The sequence below is a fragment of the Marmota monax genome, unplaced genomic scaffold, assembly GCF_021218885.2.
Source record: "Marmota monax isolate L192 unplaced genomic scaffold, Marmota_monax_Labrador192_F-V1.1 WCK01_AAM20220418_F8-fsc00068, whole genome shotgun sequence".
Classification (NCBI taxonomy): domain Eukaryota; kingdom Metazoa; phylum Chordata; class Mammalia; order Rodentia; family Sciuridae; genus Marmota; species Marmota monax.
In genome coordinates this window covers 4,292,221-4,314,239 of record NW_026692352.1, presented here as the reverse complement: position 1 = coordinate 4,314,239, position 22,019 = coordinate 4,292,221, and the positions used below count along the sequence as shown (strand labels likewise).

Below are 22,019 nucleotides of genomic sequence, written 5' to 3'. Positions count from 1 at the left end.
CTTTGTGTCTCTCAGGGCAAAAGACAAGTTATACTTTTATTGCATTTCAGTGTAGTAGATCCCTGGACACACTTATGGTCATCAAATTAGAAATTCGCTTTAAACTGATCAAAGAAAACTTTGAATTTGTAGCTGCCAAGGCTGTTCTCTCCCACTGTTCCCAGTTTTTTGTTATGAGATCCAGTCTGGGCACCTTTTCATAAATAATGTTTAGAAATCAAGTATCATTTTATATAACATGTTTTTGGGCAATGTTCTTTTTCTTCAAAATGCTCTTACCTTTCCTTTTCTGAATGTCCAAATCCCATCCATCCTTTGAAGATAGTGAAATAATAATTCTCATTTATTTCACTTAAACAAAATCTGTTGCATGCTTACTATGTAGCAAGTACTTCGTAGTACTCTTGAAATTTCAGGAGTTGGGAGCTCCTATCTCAACAAGCCAAGAGCACTGGTCTCATAGAGGTTAATGGTAAGTAAGACGAACAATTAATGAGGACTTATTAAGTGATGGGAGAAGAATAGGGTACAATGGGAGAACAGGCAAGGATACTCACATTGTTGGTGGGAATGGGAGCAGAAAGGAAACCTTCTTGAAGATATCAGTGGGCTGAACGTTTGTGTACCCTATAAGTTGGATATGTGCGGAAATTCTAATTGCCAATGTGATGGTATTAGGAGGTGGGCCTTAAGTGATTAGGTAATGAGGGTGGAGCCATAGTGAATGGGACGACCGCACTTATAAAAGAGATCCTAGAGAATTCCTGGCCCTCTTTCTGCCATATGAAGACACAATGAGAAAATGGTTGCCCATGAACTAGGAAACAACCCTCACCAGACACTGAATCTTCTAGCATCTTGACCTTAGACTTCCCAGTCTCCAGATCTGTGAGGAGCTTTGTTGTTTAAGTCCTCCAGACTATGGTATTCTGCTGTTGCAGCCCAAAGAAAACATCTTCTTCTCCTTTTTTTTTTTTTTTTGGCACCAGAGATTGAACCCAGGGGCACTTAACCACTGAGCCACATCCCCAGCCTTCTTTTATATTTTATTTAGAGACAGGGTCTCGCTGAGTTGCTTAGGTCCTTGCTAAGTTTCTGAGGCTGGTTTTGAATTTGCGATCCTCCATCCTCAGCCTCCTGAGCCAGGGAGATGGCTAAGACAACTTCTTTAGGTGGTAACTGAAGGAGTATGAATTGATCTCTTTCAAATAATAGGGAAGAGCACCACCTGTCTACATGACTATAGAGACCAAAGCAGGAAGAAGGAATTAATTCAAAAAGCTCTGGAGAAAGTATAAGTAATTATAGTTCCAATCTTTAGATGCTGCTTTAAAGGCTACTTCAGAAAACAGCTTAAACCTGTCTCAAGAAAGAAAAGGAAGTTGGATGTGGTGGTGATTTGGGCATCTGAGGCAGGAGGATTGCAAGTTCAAGGCCAACTTGGTCCATTTAGTGATATCCTGTCTCTAAATAAAACTTAAAAAGGACAAGGCTGAGAATGTGGCTCAACAGTAGAGTGATTTCCTGGCATATGTGAGCTCCTGGTTTGATCCCTAGTATGGTAAAGGGGAAAAAAAAAAGCAAACTTTAAAAACTTCAAAATACTTGGGGTCTTCCATTGGGAAACAGCACCACCTGTCTAGGTGACTAGGGTACAAAGCAGCAGGGAGGAATTGATTCATAAAGCTCTGGAGGAAGTATAAAGTAATTATAGTTCCAATCCTGAAATTTTTCTTTAAAAGCTTTCAGGAAGCATAATGAATTGGTACTATAAGATCCTTGCTTAGCATCTTGGACTGCCATCTTAAGTGACTGCTGTCATTTTAAGGAAAACTTCCACTTTTCCTGCCCAAAGACATTTCTGTGAATGGGTCACCAATTCCTCATACCAACCCAACCCCTAACCACTGGGGCATTAGGACCTGCCCAGCTCTGATTCCTGAGCCTCCCCCATAAAAGTCCCAGAACTCAAGCCTGTTTTGCCTCTCTTTCCTATAGACAGATAGCCTTTATTTGTTAGCTCTAACAAATAAACTCTCATATGTATCTCTGCCTGGTCTCTGTCTTTCATTTCTTACTTACCTGTCTCTCATTCCTCGCTTTCCTTTCAGAGAAAAAAAAAAAGAAAAATTAACTTTTTTTGTAAGAGCTTTTTAAAAATAGTTTCTTTGTATTGGAAGTTCTTTGTGTGTCAGGGTTCTAGGTTATTGTTGGGGACAGCACTGTCAAACATGAAAAGCTACTTGTAAATGAAATATTTTTAAAAAAATCAATGGCCATGTCATGCTTCAGGTTTTTACTATGTCACTTATAGATGCATGTTCCAAAATCATGAAAGCAGGAAGGGATTTTGATAGATAAGAAGGTTTTAGGATATGGTTGTTGTCTTGATAAGCCAGAATAGTTGATATTTTTAAGAACTTCAGTTCTGGGCTGGGGTTGTGGCTTAGTGGTAGAGTGCCTGCCTAGCATGTGTGAGGCAGTGGGTTCCATTCTCACCACATATAAATAAATGATTAAAATAAAGCCCAGGGCTGGGGTCTTGGCTCAGTGGCAGAGCACCCACCTAGCACATGTGAGGCCCTGGGTTCAAGCCTCAGCACCACATAAAAATAAAGCTATTGTGTCCAACCACACCTAAAAAAACCTTAAATAAATAAATAAATAAAGGTCCATCAAGAAGAAGAAGAAGAAGAAGAAGAAGAACAACAACAACAACAACAACAACTTCAATTCCTCTCTAATTTATTCTAGGCCAATAATTCATCCCAGGGCTTGAGAAGGCACTTATTTGATCCTGTCATTCTGAGAGTTAATTAAATAATAACTATCAAATCATGAGGAAATGTATATATGTGTTTTATGAATGATAAAGATACTATACAGGAAAGTAAAGACTTTAATTATTAGGAAGCTTTTTTTTTTTTTTTTTTGCTAAGACTGGCCTTCAACTTGGATCCTACTGCCTTAACCTTCACCTTCTGAGTACTGGGATTATTACAGGCATGTACCATTTCATCCAGTTTGGGAAGCATTTTTTTTTTAAATCTTCTTTTAAATTTTTTAAATTATAGATGAACACAATATCTTTATTATGTTTACTTTTATTTATTTTTTATGTAGTACTGAGGATTGAACCCAGTGCATGTGTTTGAGGCAAGCGCTCTGCCACTGAGCCACAACATTAGCCTCTGGGAAGCATTTTTGATGCCAGTTTGTTTTTGTTTTTTGGGGAGGGGGTACTGGGGATTGAACTCAGGGGCACTTGGCCACTGAGCCACATCTCCAGCCCTATTTGGTATTTTATTTAGAAACAAGGTCTCACTGAGTTGCTTAGCACCTCACTTTTGCTGAGGTTGGCTTTGAATTTGTGATCCTCCTGCCTCAGCCTCTCAAGCTGCTGGGATTACAGGCTTATGCCACTATGCCCAGTTTTTATTTTTACTCATTTATTACTTTTTGCAGTACTGGGATGCTCTACCACTGAGCTAATATTCCTAGGCCTTTTAATTTTTTTTTTTGAAACAGGGTCTTCCTGTTAAATTGCCATGGGTGGCCTCAAACTTGTGATCCTCCTGCCTCAGCCTTCTGAGTAACTGGGATTACAGGCATGAGATACCATGCCAGGTTTTGACATCAGTTTTTAAAAAGGTCTCTCTGAGTGTAGAGATTTCTTTTCTTGAATTTTATTCCACCTCCCTTGTGATGTGGCTGAAGTTGTATGATGGCAAATTCTCTAATTTGATAGTTCTTTTTTTAAAAAAAATACATATATATTTTAGTTGTACATGAACACAATATCTTTATTTTTATTTTATTTATTTTTATGTGGTGCGGAGATTGAACCCAGGGCTTTTGGGTAAAGCATGCAAAGTAAGTGCTTTACCACTGAGCTACAACTCCAGCCCATAATTTCATGATTCTTAACCTTGTGTTTTTTCCTTAATAGAATTTATTTAGAAACTTTTAAATTTATTAGCAGACTTTAGAGTAGTTTTAGATTTACAAAAAAATTACACAGGCAATACAGCAAGTTCCCATATACTCCCGCTTTCCTCTATTAACATATTTCATTGATATATTTTTTTAAAATTTTTTTTTAAAGAGAGAGAGAAAGAGAGAATTTTTTTGATATTTATTTTTTAGTTTTCGGCGGACACAACATCTTTGTTTGTATGTGGTGCTGAGGATGGAACCGGGGCCGCACGCATGCCAGGCAAGCGCACTACTGCTTGAGCCACATCCCCAGCCCCACATTAATATATTTGTTACAACTAATGGATCAATATTAATGAAAGATTTCCTTTATTTTTTGTATTAGGTTCATTTTATGTTCCAGGATCCCATTTCACTGAAAAATTATATTCATGTTTAGTAGGAAGGATTGAACCCAGGACAGTTAACCACCGAGCCACACCCCAGTCCTTTTTATTTTTTATTTTGAAACAAGATCTCACTAAGTTGCTTAGGGCCTTGAACTTGCAGTCCTCCTGCCCAAGCCTCCCTAGTCTCTGGGATTACAGTCATTCCTCACCACTCCTTACTGAAAAATTGTATTTAATTGTCTGTCAATTGTCATGTTAGAATCATGTTAATGTATCATGTTAGTTGTGCACATTACACTTAATTGTCATGTCTCTTAAGGTTCCTCTTGGTTGGGCCATTCGCCTCCAGTTTTTTGGATTATGAATCATACTGAAAATCTGATAAAAGCTATGGATCCTCTCCACATAAAAATTCACATGCTTCAGATAGCTAATATAAGGGAGGTCCACCCATATTCAGAAGCACTCCTTTAGGAGGAAAGGATGATTTTTAAAATATTCCCTTACCCAGATTTGGGTTCTAGTTCAGGCTTTCCCTCGGATTTGTTCTGTGACCTTTTGCTTGTTGCATGAGCCTGTTTCATCAACTGTGATCTGATATCTAAACCCATTTCTAGCAAGGTAGAAGATGGGCATCACCTAGAGTCATCAACATCTGAGGAACAAGGGTATGTAACAGAGGACCAATAAAAGTTAGGCTGGGGAAGTGGACGGGTTCATCTATAAGATGGCTGCAGTTCAGGAGAGAAAACCTAGGTTCCATTTCATAGCTTTGTGGATTTTGCAAGTCATTTCCACCCTATGGGCTTCAGTTTCCCCATCTCCAAAATGAACAGGCCCTGTTTCTGGTAGTTACGAAACTCCTGGGAACAACAGAGAATGATATCCAGTAAGATGCCGTGTGAAGAATTATGATGAGAAAGAAGATGGAGAAGGTAGGTGAAGGGTGATCTGAGGAAAGCGACGCTGAACTGACAGCTTAAGAAAAAGACACCTATTACACACCTTATGGCTACCCAACTCCACCCATCCATCCTTGGGTCATTCCACCTCCTGGCCCCGCCTCCGCCCCACCTTTCTTCCTTTCCTCTCCCCTCCCCTCAGGGTGCAAAGCGCCACACTTAGCATGGCCGCCATAGTACCCCGCTTTTCACCGCTGGAGGGTCGCGCGCGCTCTCGCGCCGCCACCTCACTCCTGTCCGGGGCCGCCCTCGATCTTTTCTGATTGGATCCCAGAGTAAGTGATGTAAGTGCTCCATTTTTTTTTCCCACCCCCTCACTTACCCTGACTTGCCCCGCCTCTTTGCTTCTCCCGACGCCAGTCGAAGTCCTGCCAGCCGTAGTCTCTGCGGTGCGGGAGGAGCTGAAAGAGCCGCTACATCAGGAAGGCGCTGGCGGTGGCGCGCACGCATTCACGCACGCACGCCGGCGGCCGGCTGGGCGACTGGCTCGCGCCCGGGCTCGCCCCGCGCCGCGCCAGAGGCTCGCGCACTCAGCAGGTTGGGCTGCGGCGGCGGCAGCTGTGGGAGTCGGGGCGCTGCGTGTGAAAGGTCCCAGACGCGTCTGCGGTTCCGGCCCCGCCACCCTCAGCCTCTCCCACCCTAGTCTCGGTGCCAGGTGCTGAGGGAAGAGACGGCGCTAGCCTCGGGAGCCCCGCACACACCCCTGGCTGCCTCCGACACCGCCCTCCTTCCCTTCGCTGCGGCTGGCCTCGCTCGGTGCTAGGCTACTCTGCGGGAAGGCGGCGTCGGCGGCGACGGCTGCGTGCTGTGGAGAATCCTGCTGCCCTCCGGCCTTGCTCCTTCGCCTGGCCCTGCGGGGGCCGAGAGAACTCGGCGCCCGCCCTTCCGCTCGCCTTCTTCGTCAGCCGGTTGGAGCAGCGTCGGTCCGGGAGGTCTCTGGGCTGAGGCGGCGGCAGCTCCTCCGGCTCCATCATGTCCGCGGGCGGAGACTTCGGGAATCCGCTGAGGAAATTCAAGCTGGTGTTCCTAGGAGAGCAGAGCGGTGAGTGCGCGGCTCCCCCCTCCTGGCAGCCGGCCGCTGCCTCCCCGCTCCACCCCCAGTGCGGCCCTTCTGTCCGCTGAGCTCCCTGCTGGCCTTGCATCGGCGCCGGGTTCCACCCCAGCCTGTCCCCCGTGCTCCCCGATTCCTCGCCAGCGTGAGTCGGTCGGATTTTACCCGGGTCCCCAGGCCCTTCGGTCCTGACTCGGCCCTGTCGCGTCGGTCGTCCTCGCTCCCCAGTCCTCACCCCGCCCAGCCCTGGCCTCCCGTCCATCCCTTTCTTCCTCTGGTCCTGGTCGTCTCCATACCCTGGCCCTCTCACTCGAGCCCCACCCTTATTCTTTGCTCCTTCTCAGTTCTTCAGCTATGTGAGGCCCACTCCGAGAAGCCCCACTGCTTCGAACCGGCCCTCTCTCTCCAACCTTGGGCAAGGAGGGTGGGATCTGGGCGTTGTTTTCCCCAGAGGCTTGGCCCTAAGAAGTGCAAATCTCCTGGAAGGTGGGAAGTGATAGGAAAAAAATTCCTGGATGGTTTTCACCTAGGTTGAGAATTAGTTTGAGTTGTAGAGGAAATATGTCTGAATTGGAGGCGACTTGAAAATGGGGTGAGAGGGGTGGCGTTAGCAGTAACGATTTTTGCCCCTTGGGTTGGACTGTGGCTTGTTGAAAAAGCTCATTTTCTTCTCTTGACTTTCATCACTGAAAATTCTTTTGGCAGTGTTGATGCTTTTTCTGTCTTTGCCAGATGCTATGTCATGATCATTTTACTTGAAATTTTTAACATCTCACCTCTCCTTATTCTCATTTTAACATGAAACAGCGTTGGATTCTCCTCATGGTGGTGCAAATAGGAATTGCTGTGGAAATATTAAGTCATTTCTTCTTGAGCATTTTCCAATTTTATGTTTAGGATTCGTGTGAGAGAAGGCTTAGAATAACGAACATCTTTGTTTTTGTAGGATTTTCTTTGAGTAATGTAGTAGAGTAGGGACAGGTTAATCATCTGGTTATCTAAATTAGATTTAAATATCTCTTGGGCTAAATGATTCTATGAAAGTATACCTAATATTTTGTAATATCTAATTGAGTGCAATTGTTATGTCATTTATCTGGTCAGGGTTTGCTGTTGCTTTATATTAGAAGCAAGATTCCATTTTGTAATGGTTGTCTCTCAGATTACTTGTAGAAATAACTGTTTTATGCTATATCATACAAACTTCGCAGTAATTCAGAAATTATCATCCTCCTTTGTTTTTCTTACACTTTTCATGACCATCTTTAAAATTCAGAAACTTGAGGTTATAGAAAACATTAGTTATTTGTTTTGACTAGAAGGTATATATAACTGATGTAAATTCAGAGTTTTGTCACTATCTTGAACTATTTGTATTAATTTGTATGGCATTACAGCAGGTTAATATTAGTTGCAAAACTGCCTCCAGTTGGACCTGGGAAATAAATATTTTTCTTCTTTTTTTCCTTTTCTCAGTACTGTGCATTGAACCTTAGGAAAGTACACTACTATTGAGCTAAATCCCCAGTCTTTTTTATTTATTTATTTTGAGACAGGATTCCCAGAGGCTGGCCTTGAACTTGGATCCTTCTGCCTCACCTTCCTGAGTTTCTGGGGTTACAGGCCTGTGCCCTGGTGCCTGGCTAATTTTCTTTTGTCCATGCCTGGATTAATAGAATGTGAGGATACAGTCTTCTTTGCTTATGAGTTTTCTTTAAGTATGAAAACTGTTTCCTTAGGTGAATAATTTAGTAAAACCTACGGAGTTGATTTTGGTCCAGCTACAAGTATAATATATGGTGGCAATTATAATTACAATTATAGTTACAATGACAATTTCAGGACAATCCCATACATAAAATATAGCTTATTGGTCATTATTGATAAATATTTTCCAACGTGCTAATTGTGTACTCCAGGAATACTATTATCTACTATATGTTGTGATGCTGTGCTGTTTAATTTGCATGAAAAACCCATTAATCTGTCTAGGAAGTTTTTATGAATAGTGATGAATAGAGATCTTAATTTCCTAAGTATCTGCAGGTCTTTGAATTTTGTATTTGTGTTCCAAATCATATTGTAGTTTTATGGCTTCTCATTTCTTATTTCTGTAATCTATTAACTCCTCTTCAGTCCCTTTTACCTGTTATTCCTGAACCTTGTTAAATTTAAAAGAAAAAAACAAACTTTAAAAAAAATATATTAATTTAGTTGTAGATGAACACACAGTATGTATTTATTTTTATGTGGTGCTGAGGATCGAACCCAGTGCCTCACACATACGAGGCAAGCACTTTTACCACTGAGCTACAGCCCCAGCCCCAACTTTTTTTTTTTTTTTAAATATTTTTTAGTTGTTGATGGACCTTTATTTTATTTATTTGTATGTGGTGCTGAGAATCAAACCCAGTGTATCACACATGCTAGGCAAGCGCACTTCCACTGAGCCACAACCCTGGCCCTTTTTTATTTTTTTATTTTTTTAAGACTAGTTTTAGAGCTGGATGCAGTGGCACCAGCCTGTAATCCCAGCAGCTCAGGCAGGAGCATCGAGAGTTCAAAGCCAGCCTTAGCAAAAGTGAGGTGCTAAGCAACTCAGTGAGACCCTGTCTCTAAATAAATACAAAATAGAATTGGGGGGGTATGGCTCAGTGGTGAGTGCACCTGAGTTCAATTCCTGGTACCCTCCAAAAAAGAATAATTTCAGATTTTCAGAAAAATTGAGATAGTACAGAGGGTTCCTGTTTATCCCTATGCCCGGTTTCCCCTGTTATAAACATTTTACATTAGTATGGTACATTTATTACAGTTAATGAACTCATATTGGTGTATTATTATTATTAGATAAACTCCATAATTTATTCAGATTTCCTTAGTTTTTACCTAATGTCCTTTTTCTGTTTTAGCTCTCCATTCAAGATACCACATTACATTAAGTTGTCATGTCTCCTCAGCTCCACTTGCTTAGTTTTTCTTCAGGATTGTGTTTGCATGCTTTTGCCTGTATGGAACTATGAGATTGATTATCTTTTGAGGTTACTATGTTGCTAAGTAATTCTATCCAGTAGCTTTGACAAGATAGATTGATCCCTGTTTTCATGGTCAGTGTCTTATGCATTAGCAAAGGTCTGTAGAATCTATGTCATGTTGATGTAACTCTTCATGAATTATTTATTTTTAGGTCTGTTGGTATTCTGCAGTTCAGCTTTCAAAAACTGTAATCTGTGACAAAGACTTGTATATTTCCTTAATAGCATTTACCACATTTATAATTATCTTATCATCCTTCTCCACCTACTGGGAATTGAATCCCACGACTTTTTGCTTGCTATTGCTAGGCAAGGGCTTCACCACTGAATTACATCCCCAGTGCCCCCCAGCCCTGTGCTTTTTAAATTTTTTTTAAAAATATTGTTTTTAGTTGTTGATAGACCTTTGTTTTATTTATGTATATATATGTAGTGCTGAGAATCAAACCCAGGGCCTCACACATGCCAGGCAAGTGTACTACTACTGAGCCACAGCCACAGCCCCCACTCCTGTGCTTTTTAAAAATTTTGAGATAGTCTTGATAAATTGTCCAGACTGGCCTTGAATTTGTGATCCTCTTGCCTCAGCTTCTTGAGTAGCTGGAATTGCAGGCATGTGCCTCAATGCACCTGATTGTTGCTGTCATAGCTGCTGCCACCGCTGCTGCGCTGCTGCTGCTGCTGCTGCTGCTGCTGCATATTATTTTGTGGTTCTGGAAATCAAACCCAGGGCCTTGTGCATGCTAGGCAAGTGTTCTACCACTGAGCTTCACCCCCCAGTCTAATTATCCTTTTTTTAATATATATATATATATATATATTTTTTTTTAGTTATAGTTGAACACAATATCTTTATTTTATTTATTTATTTTATGTGGTGCTGAGGATCAAACCCAGGGCCTCGCACATGCTAGGCAGGCACTCTACCGCTGAGCCACAACCCCAGCCCAGTTATCCTCTTTTTTATGTGTGTGTTTTTCTATTTCTCACAGCAGAATGCAGTCACATGAAAATAAAAACTGTCATCTTATTAATGTATCCCCATTGCTTAGCATGATACCAGGTTCATACTAACTGCTCAGAGATATTTAGTGAATGAATGAATGAATGATGGTTGAATCTAATAGTAATCAAAGCTAGTGACCTATATATACTATGGTGAAATCTATTTTTTATTTAATAGTTTAACAATAATATTTTGTGTTTATATTATTTGTTTGTATATAGGATGTTCTAGATGCCGGGGGATGAGATAGGGAAACCAGTAATTTAAAGGCTTACCCAGTTCACTTTAAAAAAAAAAAAAGACTAATCTTCATTTTGCATATATTTTTAGTTGAGCAAAATTAGTCTTGCTTTATTAAAGCTATTAAATTATTTGCTATTAGACTCTCTTGTAATTTCTCTAGTAAACATGGTTTAACAAAAGAATGTTGAAATAAGTAATTCTTGAAGTTTCCTTCAGGTATCTCTTTTGTTCCTACTTCTGACTCTTGTCTTTTTTTTTTTTTCCAGTTTTTTAGTTGTAGAGGTATATAATATCTTTATTTTATTTCATTTTTTTATGTGGTGCTGAGAATCGAATTCAGTGCCTCACACGTGCTCTTCCTCACCCTCTGACTCTTGTCTTGAATTACAGAGGTCATTAGAAAGGTCAATAAGTGGTCGGTAGTAGGTTTTATTATATAGACAAGTGTTATTGATTATTAATTTGAGAATGTAATATCAGGGAAAAGTGCATATCTAGTACTGCTTCTTTTTTATACTTTATATTTTCTTTTAATTTACATCAACTCTTTTAAATTGCAGTACGCTAGGTAGGGAAAAGTGTCTGTCCTAGACCAGTAGTACTGAGCAGTTTATATATATATAAGTACTTTCATTTATATATATATATATATATATATATATATATATATATATATATATATATATATATATATATATATTAATTAGTTGCTGGTGGTTATTTATTTATTTATTTATTTATTTATGTGTGGTGCTGAGGATCAAACCCAGTGCCTCATACATGCCAGGCAAACACTCTACCACTGAGCTACAACACAGCCCTGAATAGTTTATATTATTATTCACACTATCTTATATTAGGTATTATATATTTTTTTCCTGATAAATTCCCTGTGTTTCTTATGAGTAGGCTCTATCAAACCACTTAACTACTAGTTTTCAATAAATATTTGTTAAATTATTTTAAATACTAAGTATTTCTCATGTGCCAGGCTCTCTCAGAAAAACTTTACATTTATTGACCAATCTTCATGGTAACTATATGATAAGTACTATTATTATCTTTATTTTATTAATGAAGAAATTGAAACATAAAAAGATATTGAGTAATTTGCCAAAGGTCAATGGCCAGTGCTAACATATGAAACCCAGATTTGTGCTCTTAAACATTAACTCCACTGTTTAGTTTTAAGGCTTTAAAACAAGATATGGAGAACATTCCACTTGAGTGTCCTTACTTGCAATATGAATCTGTAAGAAGGTGGAAATGGCTCGATACTATCTAATTCACTAGTTCTGAAAGTGTGGTCCACTGATGCCCTAGTGATCTCTCAAGATCCTTCAGGGGGCTCCACAAACCTCCTGGGGGAGAGGTCCAAACTGTTTTCATAACATTAAGATACTATGTGATTTTTTTCCACTTTTATTCCCTTACGAGTGTGTATTCGAGTTTCCAAGAACCTACTTGATGTATGTGATCTTAAAACAGACTGAAAGCAGAAGCATCTGTGAGAATCTAGCTGTCTTGTATTGTCAAGACATTAAAGAGCTCTGCAAATATATAAAAAACTCCACTCTCTTACTAAATTTTTGTTTGCAAAATACCTCTTTTTCATTACAAAAAATTATTGTTAATGTGATAGGTTTATTACTTTGAATATATTAAGCATTTGAAAATTTTCCTAGTTAATTCTCACTATAGTAGATATTGACATATATTTATATTATAAACTGAATTCTTTAAGGGTTTAGAGAAGAAAAAGTTTTAAGAACACTGATCTACATAATACAATAATATAAACTATATTACTGACACATACTTTTTCCCTATTATTATATTACAATTCAAAAGAGTTGATCTAAAAAAAGCAATAAAAAGTAAAAAAAAAAAAAATACTAGTTGTGCACTTTTTCCTGCCATTATATTTCTAAATTAATAATTTATAACACTTGTATATATATATTAAGATCTGTGAACTATTCAGTGATATTCCTGAAATGACAATAATGTCCTTTTTCTATTCCACGATCTTATCTAGAATATACTACATTAAATTTAGTTAGTAGATCTCCTTGGGCCCTTGTCTGTGACAGTTAAACTGGACTACTTTAATTTATTGCATTCTATTTTAAAAATTTGCAAGAAAACAAATTTTATTATTTATTTTTACAGCCTGGGTGTTGAACCAGAGGCACTCTACCACTGAACTATATCTATAGCATCTCCCCCTTTTTTAAATTATAATTTTGAGACAGGGTCTTGCCAAGTTGCCAAAGCTAACCTAGAACTTGGGATTCTCCAGCCTCAGCTCCTGAGTCTTGGGATTATGGCCGAGAACCATGATACCTGGCTAAATTTTATTTATTTATGAGGTCTCATTATTTTGCCTAGGCTGGTCTCAGACTTTTTGGTGGGGGATACTTTGACCACTGAGCCCTATTTTATATTTTTATTTAGAGACTTTTGAGACAAAGCTTTGCTTGTATTTTTGATCCCCATTATTTTTTTTTAAGAGAATTTTTTAATATTTTATTTTTTTAGTTTTCGGCGTACACAACTTCTTTGTTTATATGTGGTGCTGAGGATAGAACCTGGGCCTCATGCATGCCAGGCGGGCACGCTACCGCTTGAGCCACATCCCCAGCCCATTGATCCCCATTATTTTTAACATGTTTTTCAACAATTAAAAAAATTCTTCAGGACTAACTCCTTTTGCTTTCTAATGTGACATTACTAGTCTCATAGTATTTTCTTTATCCTCTGAATATAAATATTTTGTTTGGGTCAGATCAGTGTTTAATCTTTACATTACTGTAATAGGGAAATGATAGTCATAGTTGAGCCATGTAGCATATTGATAACTTGTACTCGTAAATTTTTTTTTCCTTTGCCTTGCTTTTTTCCTATGTTTAGTTCATATGCTTATTGCTGATTATTCCTAAATTCTTTACCAACAGTTTAAGGCCTCTTTCACTATGTAAGAATGCATCAGGTTTTTATTCAGTTTGATCTTCTTGGGACATTATTCTAGAACTTCTGACTTATTTTAATCTATACTAGTTATCCTTCATGACTGGCATACAATTGTTAATATGGGATTTGTCTTTACCATCAGTCTGAAGTTTTTCTTTATTTCTTTTTTTGTGATGGTTGGGAATTTCCTAGATTACACATTTCCTTCTTTGTTTTATTTCCTTGTTATATTAAACATACTCACCAGTACCTAATAAAGGAAAATGGGAGGAAAAATTTCTTGAGACCCTATGTGTCTGAAAATGTATTCATATAACCTCACAGAAGTTTGAAGACATTTGTTACCATTCTGACCCTGCTCTTTTGACTTTTGACACTGTGTATCTATTTTCATTTTCTGACTGGGTACTAGTTTTAAATTCTTTCAAACTAAGGACTCATGTCCCTTAGTTTTTGTTGTTGTTGTTGTTGTTTGTTTTGTTTTAACAAAGCTTTTTTTAAAAAATAATTTTTTAGTTGTTGATGGACCTGTATTTTATTTATGTATGTGTTGCTGAGAATTGAACCCTGTGCCTTATGCATACTAGGCTAACACTCTACCACTGAGCTACAACCTGTCCCTTAGTTTTAAGAAAATTTTTTGACTATCTTCTCCATTTTTAGATCTCTCTGGAATTCTTATTAAACTTCCTGGATTGGTCTTGTGATTTTGTATTATCTTACCTGTTTTCTTTTTCTTTTGGTGGTGCTGGGGATTGAACCCAGGGCCTTGTGCATGGGAGGCAAGTACTCTACCAAATGAGCTATATCCCCAGCCCCTTTACCTGTTTTCTATTTATTTATTTTTCTATTTAGTTCTAACAAAATTTTTCCAACTCTTCTTCTATTGTTTTATTTCCACTATCACGTTAAAGAGCTTTTCGCTTTCAGAAGCATCTTTTGATTCTAGTATCTTCTGTCATTTTTAGGATATTATAATATATGGCTTTTTTCTGCATGCTCAGTCTTTTACAAATTGATTTTCACCTGTTTTAGTTTTTCTGTTTCCTGTTTGATGTGGTTCTCAAACAACTATTGATTCTTAGCTATTCTATTTAAAAGTTAAATACTAAAAAAATTATTTTAGCCTTCATGTGAGTTTATGGGACTTCACTGTAGGACAATTTGTATTCTTTTTTTGGAGGTGGAAGAATCTCTAATGTTTTTTATTTTATTTATTTTTTTTTAATGTTAGGTTTTTAAGTCTTTTGCTGACCACATATCCTGCTGACTCAATGTCCTATTGGAGAGAATGATCCTGGTATATTCTCTCTGAATGGAGAGAGGGTTTGAAGTTATAAGTGAATGGATTTAGTCCCCCCCACTTTTTTTGGGGGGTGGGTGGGTGGTGGTGATAGTGGTGTGGTGAACACTAAGCACACCCCAGGCTCCATTCTCATTGTTTTTAGTTCTGTTTGTACTCTGTATTTTTAGCCTCATTTGTACTTTCAATCGTACCTTGTTTTCTCTAGTCCAGAAATCCTTTTTTCCTTTCTCAACAGGAAAGTTCTGATTTTCTGATGAAGTAGAGCAGGAACCTGATTGTTTGGAATAGAGAAAGGGATGTAAGAGAATCAGTCTACCTGTTAAACAGACCAATCTTCCCTTTCATTATTAGGGCCACTTTCACCCTTATTTCTGTGTGTACTTGGTGCCAGCAGTTCTCTGGCACAAATTAGAATGTTTCTCAGCTTCCCCACTATCAGTTTAAAATTGATCTTTATGTAGTTTGTTGGGCAATACCACTTCTCCATTTGCTTTTGAGCTTCTATTTTGAATGAATTAGCTTTTTTGAAAACCAACACTTACATGTAAATATTTAGAATTAGATGTTTCAGAGTTTCTATTCTTTTTTTAAAAGCACATTTAAAAAAATTAAAACCACCTGTTTACACTCATGCTCATAGTAGCCAAAAGATGGAGGTAGTCAAGTGTCCATCTGTAGATGAATGGATAAACAAAATGTGATTAGAGGGGCTGGGAGTGCATTTCAGTAATAGAGTGCTTGCCTATTAGAAAAAAAAAAGTGAGGGCTGGGGATGTGGCTCAAGCGGTAGCGCGCTCGCCTGGCATGCGTGCGGCCGGGGTTCAATCCTCAGCACCACGTACAAACAAAGATGTGTCCGCCGATAACTAAAAAAAAAATAAGTATTGAAATTCTCTCTCTTTCTCTCTCTCTTTCTCCCTCTCTCACTCTCTCTTTAAAAAAAAAAGAAAGAAAGAAAGAAAAAAAAGTGATATATACACATGATAGGATATATTTAGCCCTAAAAAGATAGGAAATTCTGACACATGCTAGAATATGGATGGACCTTGTGGATGTTATGCTGGGTAAAATAAGCCAGTCACGAAAGGATAAATACTGCATGATATTTATGGTTAATAAGTAGGTCGAAATCACTGTTATCTTGTTCTGCCATTATGAGGTTGCACAAAACTTTGTCCAAACACACCACATAGACTTCTCTTTTGAGATGAAGTCTAAAACTCTTCTGTGTAAGTTAGTTTTTCATCATCCACTTTTTACCCTCCTTACTGTTATTCACCCATCTTTTCTTATTACTATAATAATTGAGCCTTTTTGGCAGGAGGTTGTGATACCAGGGATCAAGGGAACCCAGGACCTCAAGAATGCTAAGCAAGGGCTCTACCATTGAACTACCTCCACAGCTCTAGTATGTTTTATAAATCATCCTTTAAGGTATGTGCTATATAGAAGACTGCTTTTTAAATCTTCCATTTTTAAAAAAATCATCCATTCCTAAGAATCATGTAATCTTAGCAGTTAATTATCTATTTAACTGATACTCATTGTACACTAGGTTCATTATAATGGGTAATATGGTTGTTAACAAATAGTTTCAGTCTCTGTCCTCTTGTGTACAATTGATAACCAGGAGCTTTATAGCAGATTTAAATTTTTTATATTACTCTGTACCTTCCAACCTCTGTCTTTGAACTTCCCTTTCAATTCAGCCTTCTACATTGATATCAAAGTGAACTTTATAAAAATGAAAATTATAGAAACTTTTTTTTACCTTCAAAACAAAAATGTCATGGCTGGGTGAGGTGGTGCATGCCTCTAATCTTAAGTACTCAGACGCCTGAGCCAGGAGGATAAGTTCGAGGCCAACCTCAGCAACTTAGACCTTGTTTCAAAATAAATAAAAAAGACAGGGGATGTACCTCAGTGGTAGAGCACTTGCCTTGCATGTGTGAGGCCTTGAGTTCAATATCCAGTACTGCAAGCAACAACAAAAAATGAAAAATATAATATACAATAAAATAAAAATTTAACAACTAACTAAGGGGGAGAAAGATTTGATATCCCAAATATCTCGTATGACTCTGTAATCAATAGCTCATGTTGAGGAAAATGGTTTCTTAGAAAAGGCCATTGGGTTTATCAAGAAACTGATTTTTCTCCCTGGGTACTGGGGATTGAACACAGGGGCAGTCTACCACTAAGCTACATTAACATGCCTTCTTCTTTTTCTTTTGAGACAGGGTCTTGGTAATTTGCCCAGGCTAGCCTCAAACTTGGTATCCTTCTGCCTCAGACTCCTAAGTTGCTGGAATTATAGCTTAGATGTGCATTACCTGGCCTTGTCTAATGAGTAATTTTTAGAAAATTTTGGGAAGTCAAGGATTCAGAAGTAGGCAGTGGGTATAAATGGCATATTAAGAAACTAATTTACTCATGTATAACTAATTAGAACAAATTTAAAAAAATAATTTGCAGTTTAACCAAGTAGTGTGATTTGGAGTCCTTAAGATAGTTTAAGATTTCAAACTTATTATAAACCCCCACTATAATTCTTCCTCAGCAGTGTCAGTAGTTACCAAATATATAAAACCCCCTCCCTGGGCCGGGGATGTGGCTCAAGCGGTAGTGTGCTCACCTGGCATGCACGGGGCACTGGGTTCGATCCTCAGCACCACATAAAAATAAAATAGAGATGTTGTGTCCACTGAAAACTAAAAAATAATTATTAAAAAATTCTCTCTCTCTCTCTTAAAAAAAATAAAAATAAAACCTCCACCCTTGTGCCAAAGTGAGTTATTTGACACATAGCCCACATATTTTTTCAGTATTTTGATATGGTTGCTTAAAGATTAATGATCTTATTTAGCTATTCTTTTTTTTAAATATTTGTTGATTGACATTTATATTTGTTTGTTTGTTTATTTATTTATATGTGGTACTGAGACTCGAACCCAGTGCCTCACGCATGCAGGCAAGTGCGCTACTGCTGAGCCATAACCCTAGCCCACTTATTTAGCTATTCTTGTGTATATATGTAATTACAGAAATCTTTATTTGGCAGTAATCTCTTTTATGTGTTTTTTGGGTTATAATATTTCAGGTTCTCTAGATTATCAACTGGACGAATGGAACTTTCTGAGTTGGCAAAAATGTCCAATATCTGTGCTTTCTAATATGGTATGGCTAGGGAATTGACTTTTAAATTTTATTTAACTTTTAACTTCAGTAGTTTCATGTGGCTACTTAACATTGTTTTTAGTCTTAATCTTTCTCTTAAAACTGAAGAATATTCCAGAAATGCATGTATGTTCACTTTAAATTATCTACATGGTCATGGTGAATTAAGTTGAATATAATAAAGAAATAAGGAATGTGGTGTCTCAGATTTAGACAGATTTTAGGCCTGCTCTGGTCTAAAGATATTGTGATCTGCTGGGTGCGGTGGCTCACACCTATAATTCCAGCAGCTTAAGAGGCTGAGGCAGGAGGATCACAAGTTCAAAGTCAGCTTCAGCAAAAGTTAGATGTCAAGCAACTCAGAGCCTTTCTGTAAATAAAATAGAAAATAGGGTTGGTAATATGGCTCACTGGTTAAGTGCCCCTGGATTTAATCCCTGGTACAAAAAAAAAAAAAGAAAAAAAGAAAATATTGTGATCTGTAGTATTTAATGATACAACAACAACAAAAATCTAGTCTTAAACCTTTTAGATCTCTGTGTTTTTTTTTTTTTTTTTTGTCTAGCATAATGCCCATATAGGCAACCATAAAATATTGAATTTATCCAATCATTTGAATTTAAGATATTGAATTTGTCCTATTTATCCTATAGGTATGTGTCTTTTCCTTAAGAAGGTGAGGGAAGTATCATCACAGTATTGTTTTTTTTTTTTTTTTTTTTAAAAAAAGGTAAAAGACTAGATGATTCCTGAAGTTAATGATAGGGTATTATTCTTCATTTGTAAACCTTTTATGTGTATCAAATTATTTAATATGGAACATTTCTTTCCTTTGGCCTATGAAACATTTAAAATTTATTGTGATCTAAGTGGGTAAATCCTGGAGTAGTAGTTAGGAAAACTAAATGACACTTGAGTGTGGAGCTGAGGTTGTGGCTCAGCTGTAGAGAACTTGCGTAGCATGTGCGAGGCCCTGGGTTCAATCTTCAGCGCCACATAAAAATAAATAAATAAAATAAAGATAATTGTGTCCAACTACAACTAAAAAATAAATATAAAAAAATACTTGAGTGATATTTACCTATTTATTTATATGTACATACATACATACATACTAAGAATTGAGCACAGGGGGCTTAACCACTGAGCAATATCTCCATCTCATTTTTATTTAGAAATTTTTTTTTTAGTTGTTGATGGACCTTTATTTTATTCCTTTATCTATATATGGTGCCGAGAATCAAATCCGGTGCTTCACATATGCAAGGCAAGCATTACACCACTGAGCCACAAATCCCAGCCTCTTATTTTTTGAGACAGGGGCTCGATAAGTTGCTGAGGCTGACTTTGAACTTGTGATCCTCTTACCTCAGCCTCCCAAGCTGCTGGGATTACAGGTATGTGTCACCATGCCCGGCTTACCCATTTATTTTAAAAAGATGTAACTGAGAAGAACTAGATGGAAAAGGTGCATAAGACAAGGTATGGGGAAGGTAGAGGAGGTTTCCATGCCCACTCCAATTCTCAGTGTGTTTAGCAACTCAGAAGCTCTCTGGATCTTGTCTTTAGATTTTATGGAAGCTTCTATGTTTAGGCATAAATCATTGACTGTTGGTGATTAGCACAAACTTCAGCCTCTGTAACCTTCCCTAGAGGTGGGGCTGAAAGTTCTAACTCTATAATTATATGGTTGGTTCTTCCAACTCTGTAACCATATAATGACATGGGTTGGTTCTTCTGGCTACCAGACTCCCATCCTTTAAGGATTTCCAAAAGTCATCTCATAAACTCAGGTATGATTAAAAGGGGTTTGTTATGAATATTAAAAGATGGAAGGAGCTGGGCATGGTAGCACATGCCTGTGATCCCAGTGACTCCAGAGGCCAAGACAGGAGGATTACAAGTTCAAAGCCAGTCTCAGCAATTTAGTGAGGCCCTGTCTCAAACAAAACAAAAAAACCTGATAGTCCTTTTCACTTTTACAACTTATATAAACAGGGAAATGACTAGAGCTTTAATAGCTATGTGTCAGAAACTGTGGGATAGACCCAAATATGTATTTTTTCTTTCCTATGCAATGCATTTTATTTATTGACCTCTCTGAAACAAGCCAAAATTCTTATGGCTAATGGAACTTTCCATGCTAAAATGTTCAACAGGACAAATTTCTATCAAAAAAAAATTAATGTAGTGCTTTCACTTCACTCTTGAGGAATCAACATATGAACATTACATTTAGATGGTAAAATCAAATTAAAAATATAGGCTAGCCAGTCGCAGTGGAGCATGTCTGTAATTCCAGCAGCTTGGGAGGCTGAGGTAGGAGGATTGCAAGTTCAAAGCCAGCCTCAGCAAAAGTGATATGCTAAACAACTCCGTGAGATCCTGCCTCTAAATAAAATACAAAATAGGGGCTAAAGATGTGGCTCAGTGGTCAAGTGCCCCTGAGTTCAATCCCCAGTACCCCCCAAATAATGTAGGATAAATATGAAATCATGTCATATTTCTAGTTTCTTAGAAAAGAAAACAACAGTTGTGGCAATCACCTTAACACCTTGGTTAAGTAAGAAAAGAAAATGGGCAGGGGTGTCATAGAGGTATACAAAGATTAAACAATTCAAATTATCCTTAGCCCTTTTGAGAAATATGGGAAATATATAGCAAATATTCTGTAATATGGTGATTTCGGTCATTATAGTTATCATTTTGTCCAAATATATATTTCTTATATCATAATATCACATTTCCGAATTCATATGTTGAAGATATAACCTTTAGTACCTCAGAATGTGGGTGTGTTGGAGACATAGTTATGATGAGTTCGTACTGGGGTATGATTCTAATACAGTATGGTTGGTGTCCTTATAAAAAAAGGAAATTTAGGCATAAATGTATGGAGAATGCCACATGAAAATAGAGAGCAGATTTCTGCTTCTGTATACCAAGGAATGCCAAGTATTGCCAACAAACCACCAGAAGTTAGGGAAGAACATTGGAACAGATTTCTTCACAGCTTTCAGAAGGAGCCAATTCTATTGATACCTTAATTTCAGATTTCTAGTTGCTAGAACTGTGGAACAATAAATTTCTGTTGTTTACATCACTTGTGGTGGTACTTCAAGGCATTTTGTTACAGCTTCCTTAACAAGCTAATACAGTGCTTAATATCCCTTTGCAAACAAATATAAAATTCGAAATAGCAACTCTTTTTTTTTTTTTTTTTGAGAGAGAGAGAGAGAGAGAATTTTTTTAATATTTATTTTTTAGTTTTCAGCTGATACAACATCTTTGTTTGTATGTGGTGCTGAGGATCAAACCCGGGCCGCACGCATGCCAGGCTAGCGTGCTACCGCTTGAGCCACATCCCCAGCCCTTGAAATAGCAACTCTTGACAAGTGTAATGATTAATGTTTATGTGTATTTCCTATGAGACTACTAAGTTTTTTTTTAATATATATCTTTTTTAGTTTTCGATGGACATTTATTTATTTATTTACTTATTTATATGGTGCTGAGACTCAAACCCAGTGCCTCACAAATGGTAGGCAAGTGTTCTACCATTAAGTCTTAACCCCAGCCCCAAATTTTTTAAAATAGTTGGACTACCTTTATTATTTTGAGCAAATCCATTTTTAAAAAATTTTTAGTTGTTGATAGATCTTTATTTTATTTATTTTTATGTGGTGCTGAGAATCAAACCCAGTGTCTCACACATGCCAGGCAGTTGCACTACCGCTCAGCCCCAGCCTCAGCCCCAGCCCCAGCCCCAAGCAAATCCATTTTTTAAGTTGTGGATGGACACAATACCTTTATTTTATTCATTTTTTATTTTTATGTGGTGCTGAGGATCCACCCCAGTGCCTCACACATACTAGGCAAGTGCTCTACCACTGAGCCATGACTCCAGCCCCTGCAAATCCATTTTTTTTTTAGATAGTTTCCAG

The 22,019-nt window shown here is 37.8% G+C and overlaps 1 protein-coding gene across 2 annotated transcripts in view; it reads left to right on the top strand.

Moving 5' to 3' along the window:
* Positions 1-5,836: 5,836 nt before the first annotated feature.
* Rab6a (RAB6A, member RAS oncogene family) overlaps positions 5,837-22,019 on the top strand; it is a 63,634-nt gene continuing 47,451 nt past the window's right edge. Inside the window, exon 1 of one of the 2 annotated variants that reach the window (XM_046441936.2) lies at positions 5,837-6,329. In XM_046441936.2, coding sequence (XP_046297892.1) covers positions 6,260-6,329 — 70 coding nt within the window. In that variant the 5' untranslated portion in view covers positions 5,837-6,259. The remainder of the gene's footprint in view (positions 6,330-22,019) is intronic. The other variant, XM_046441935.2, reaches the window with a different exon arrangement.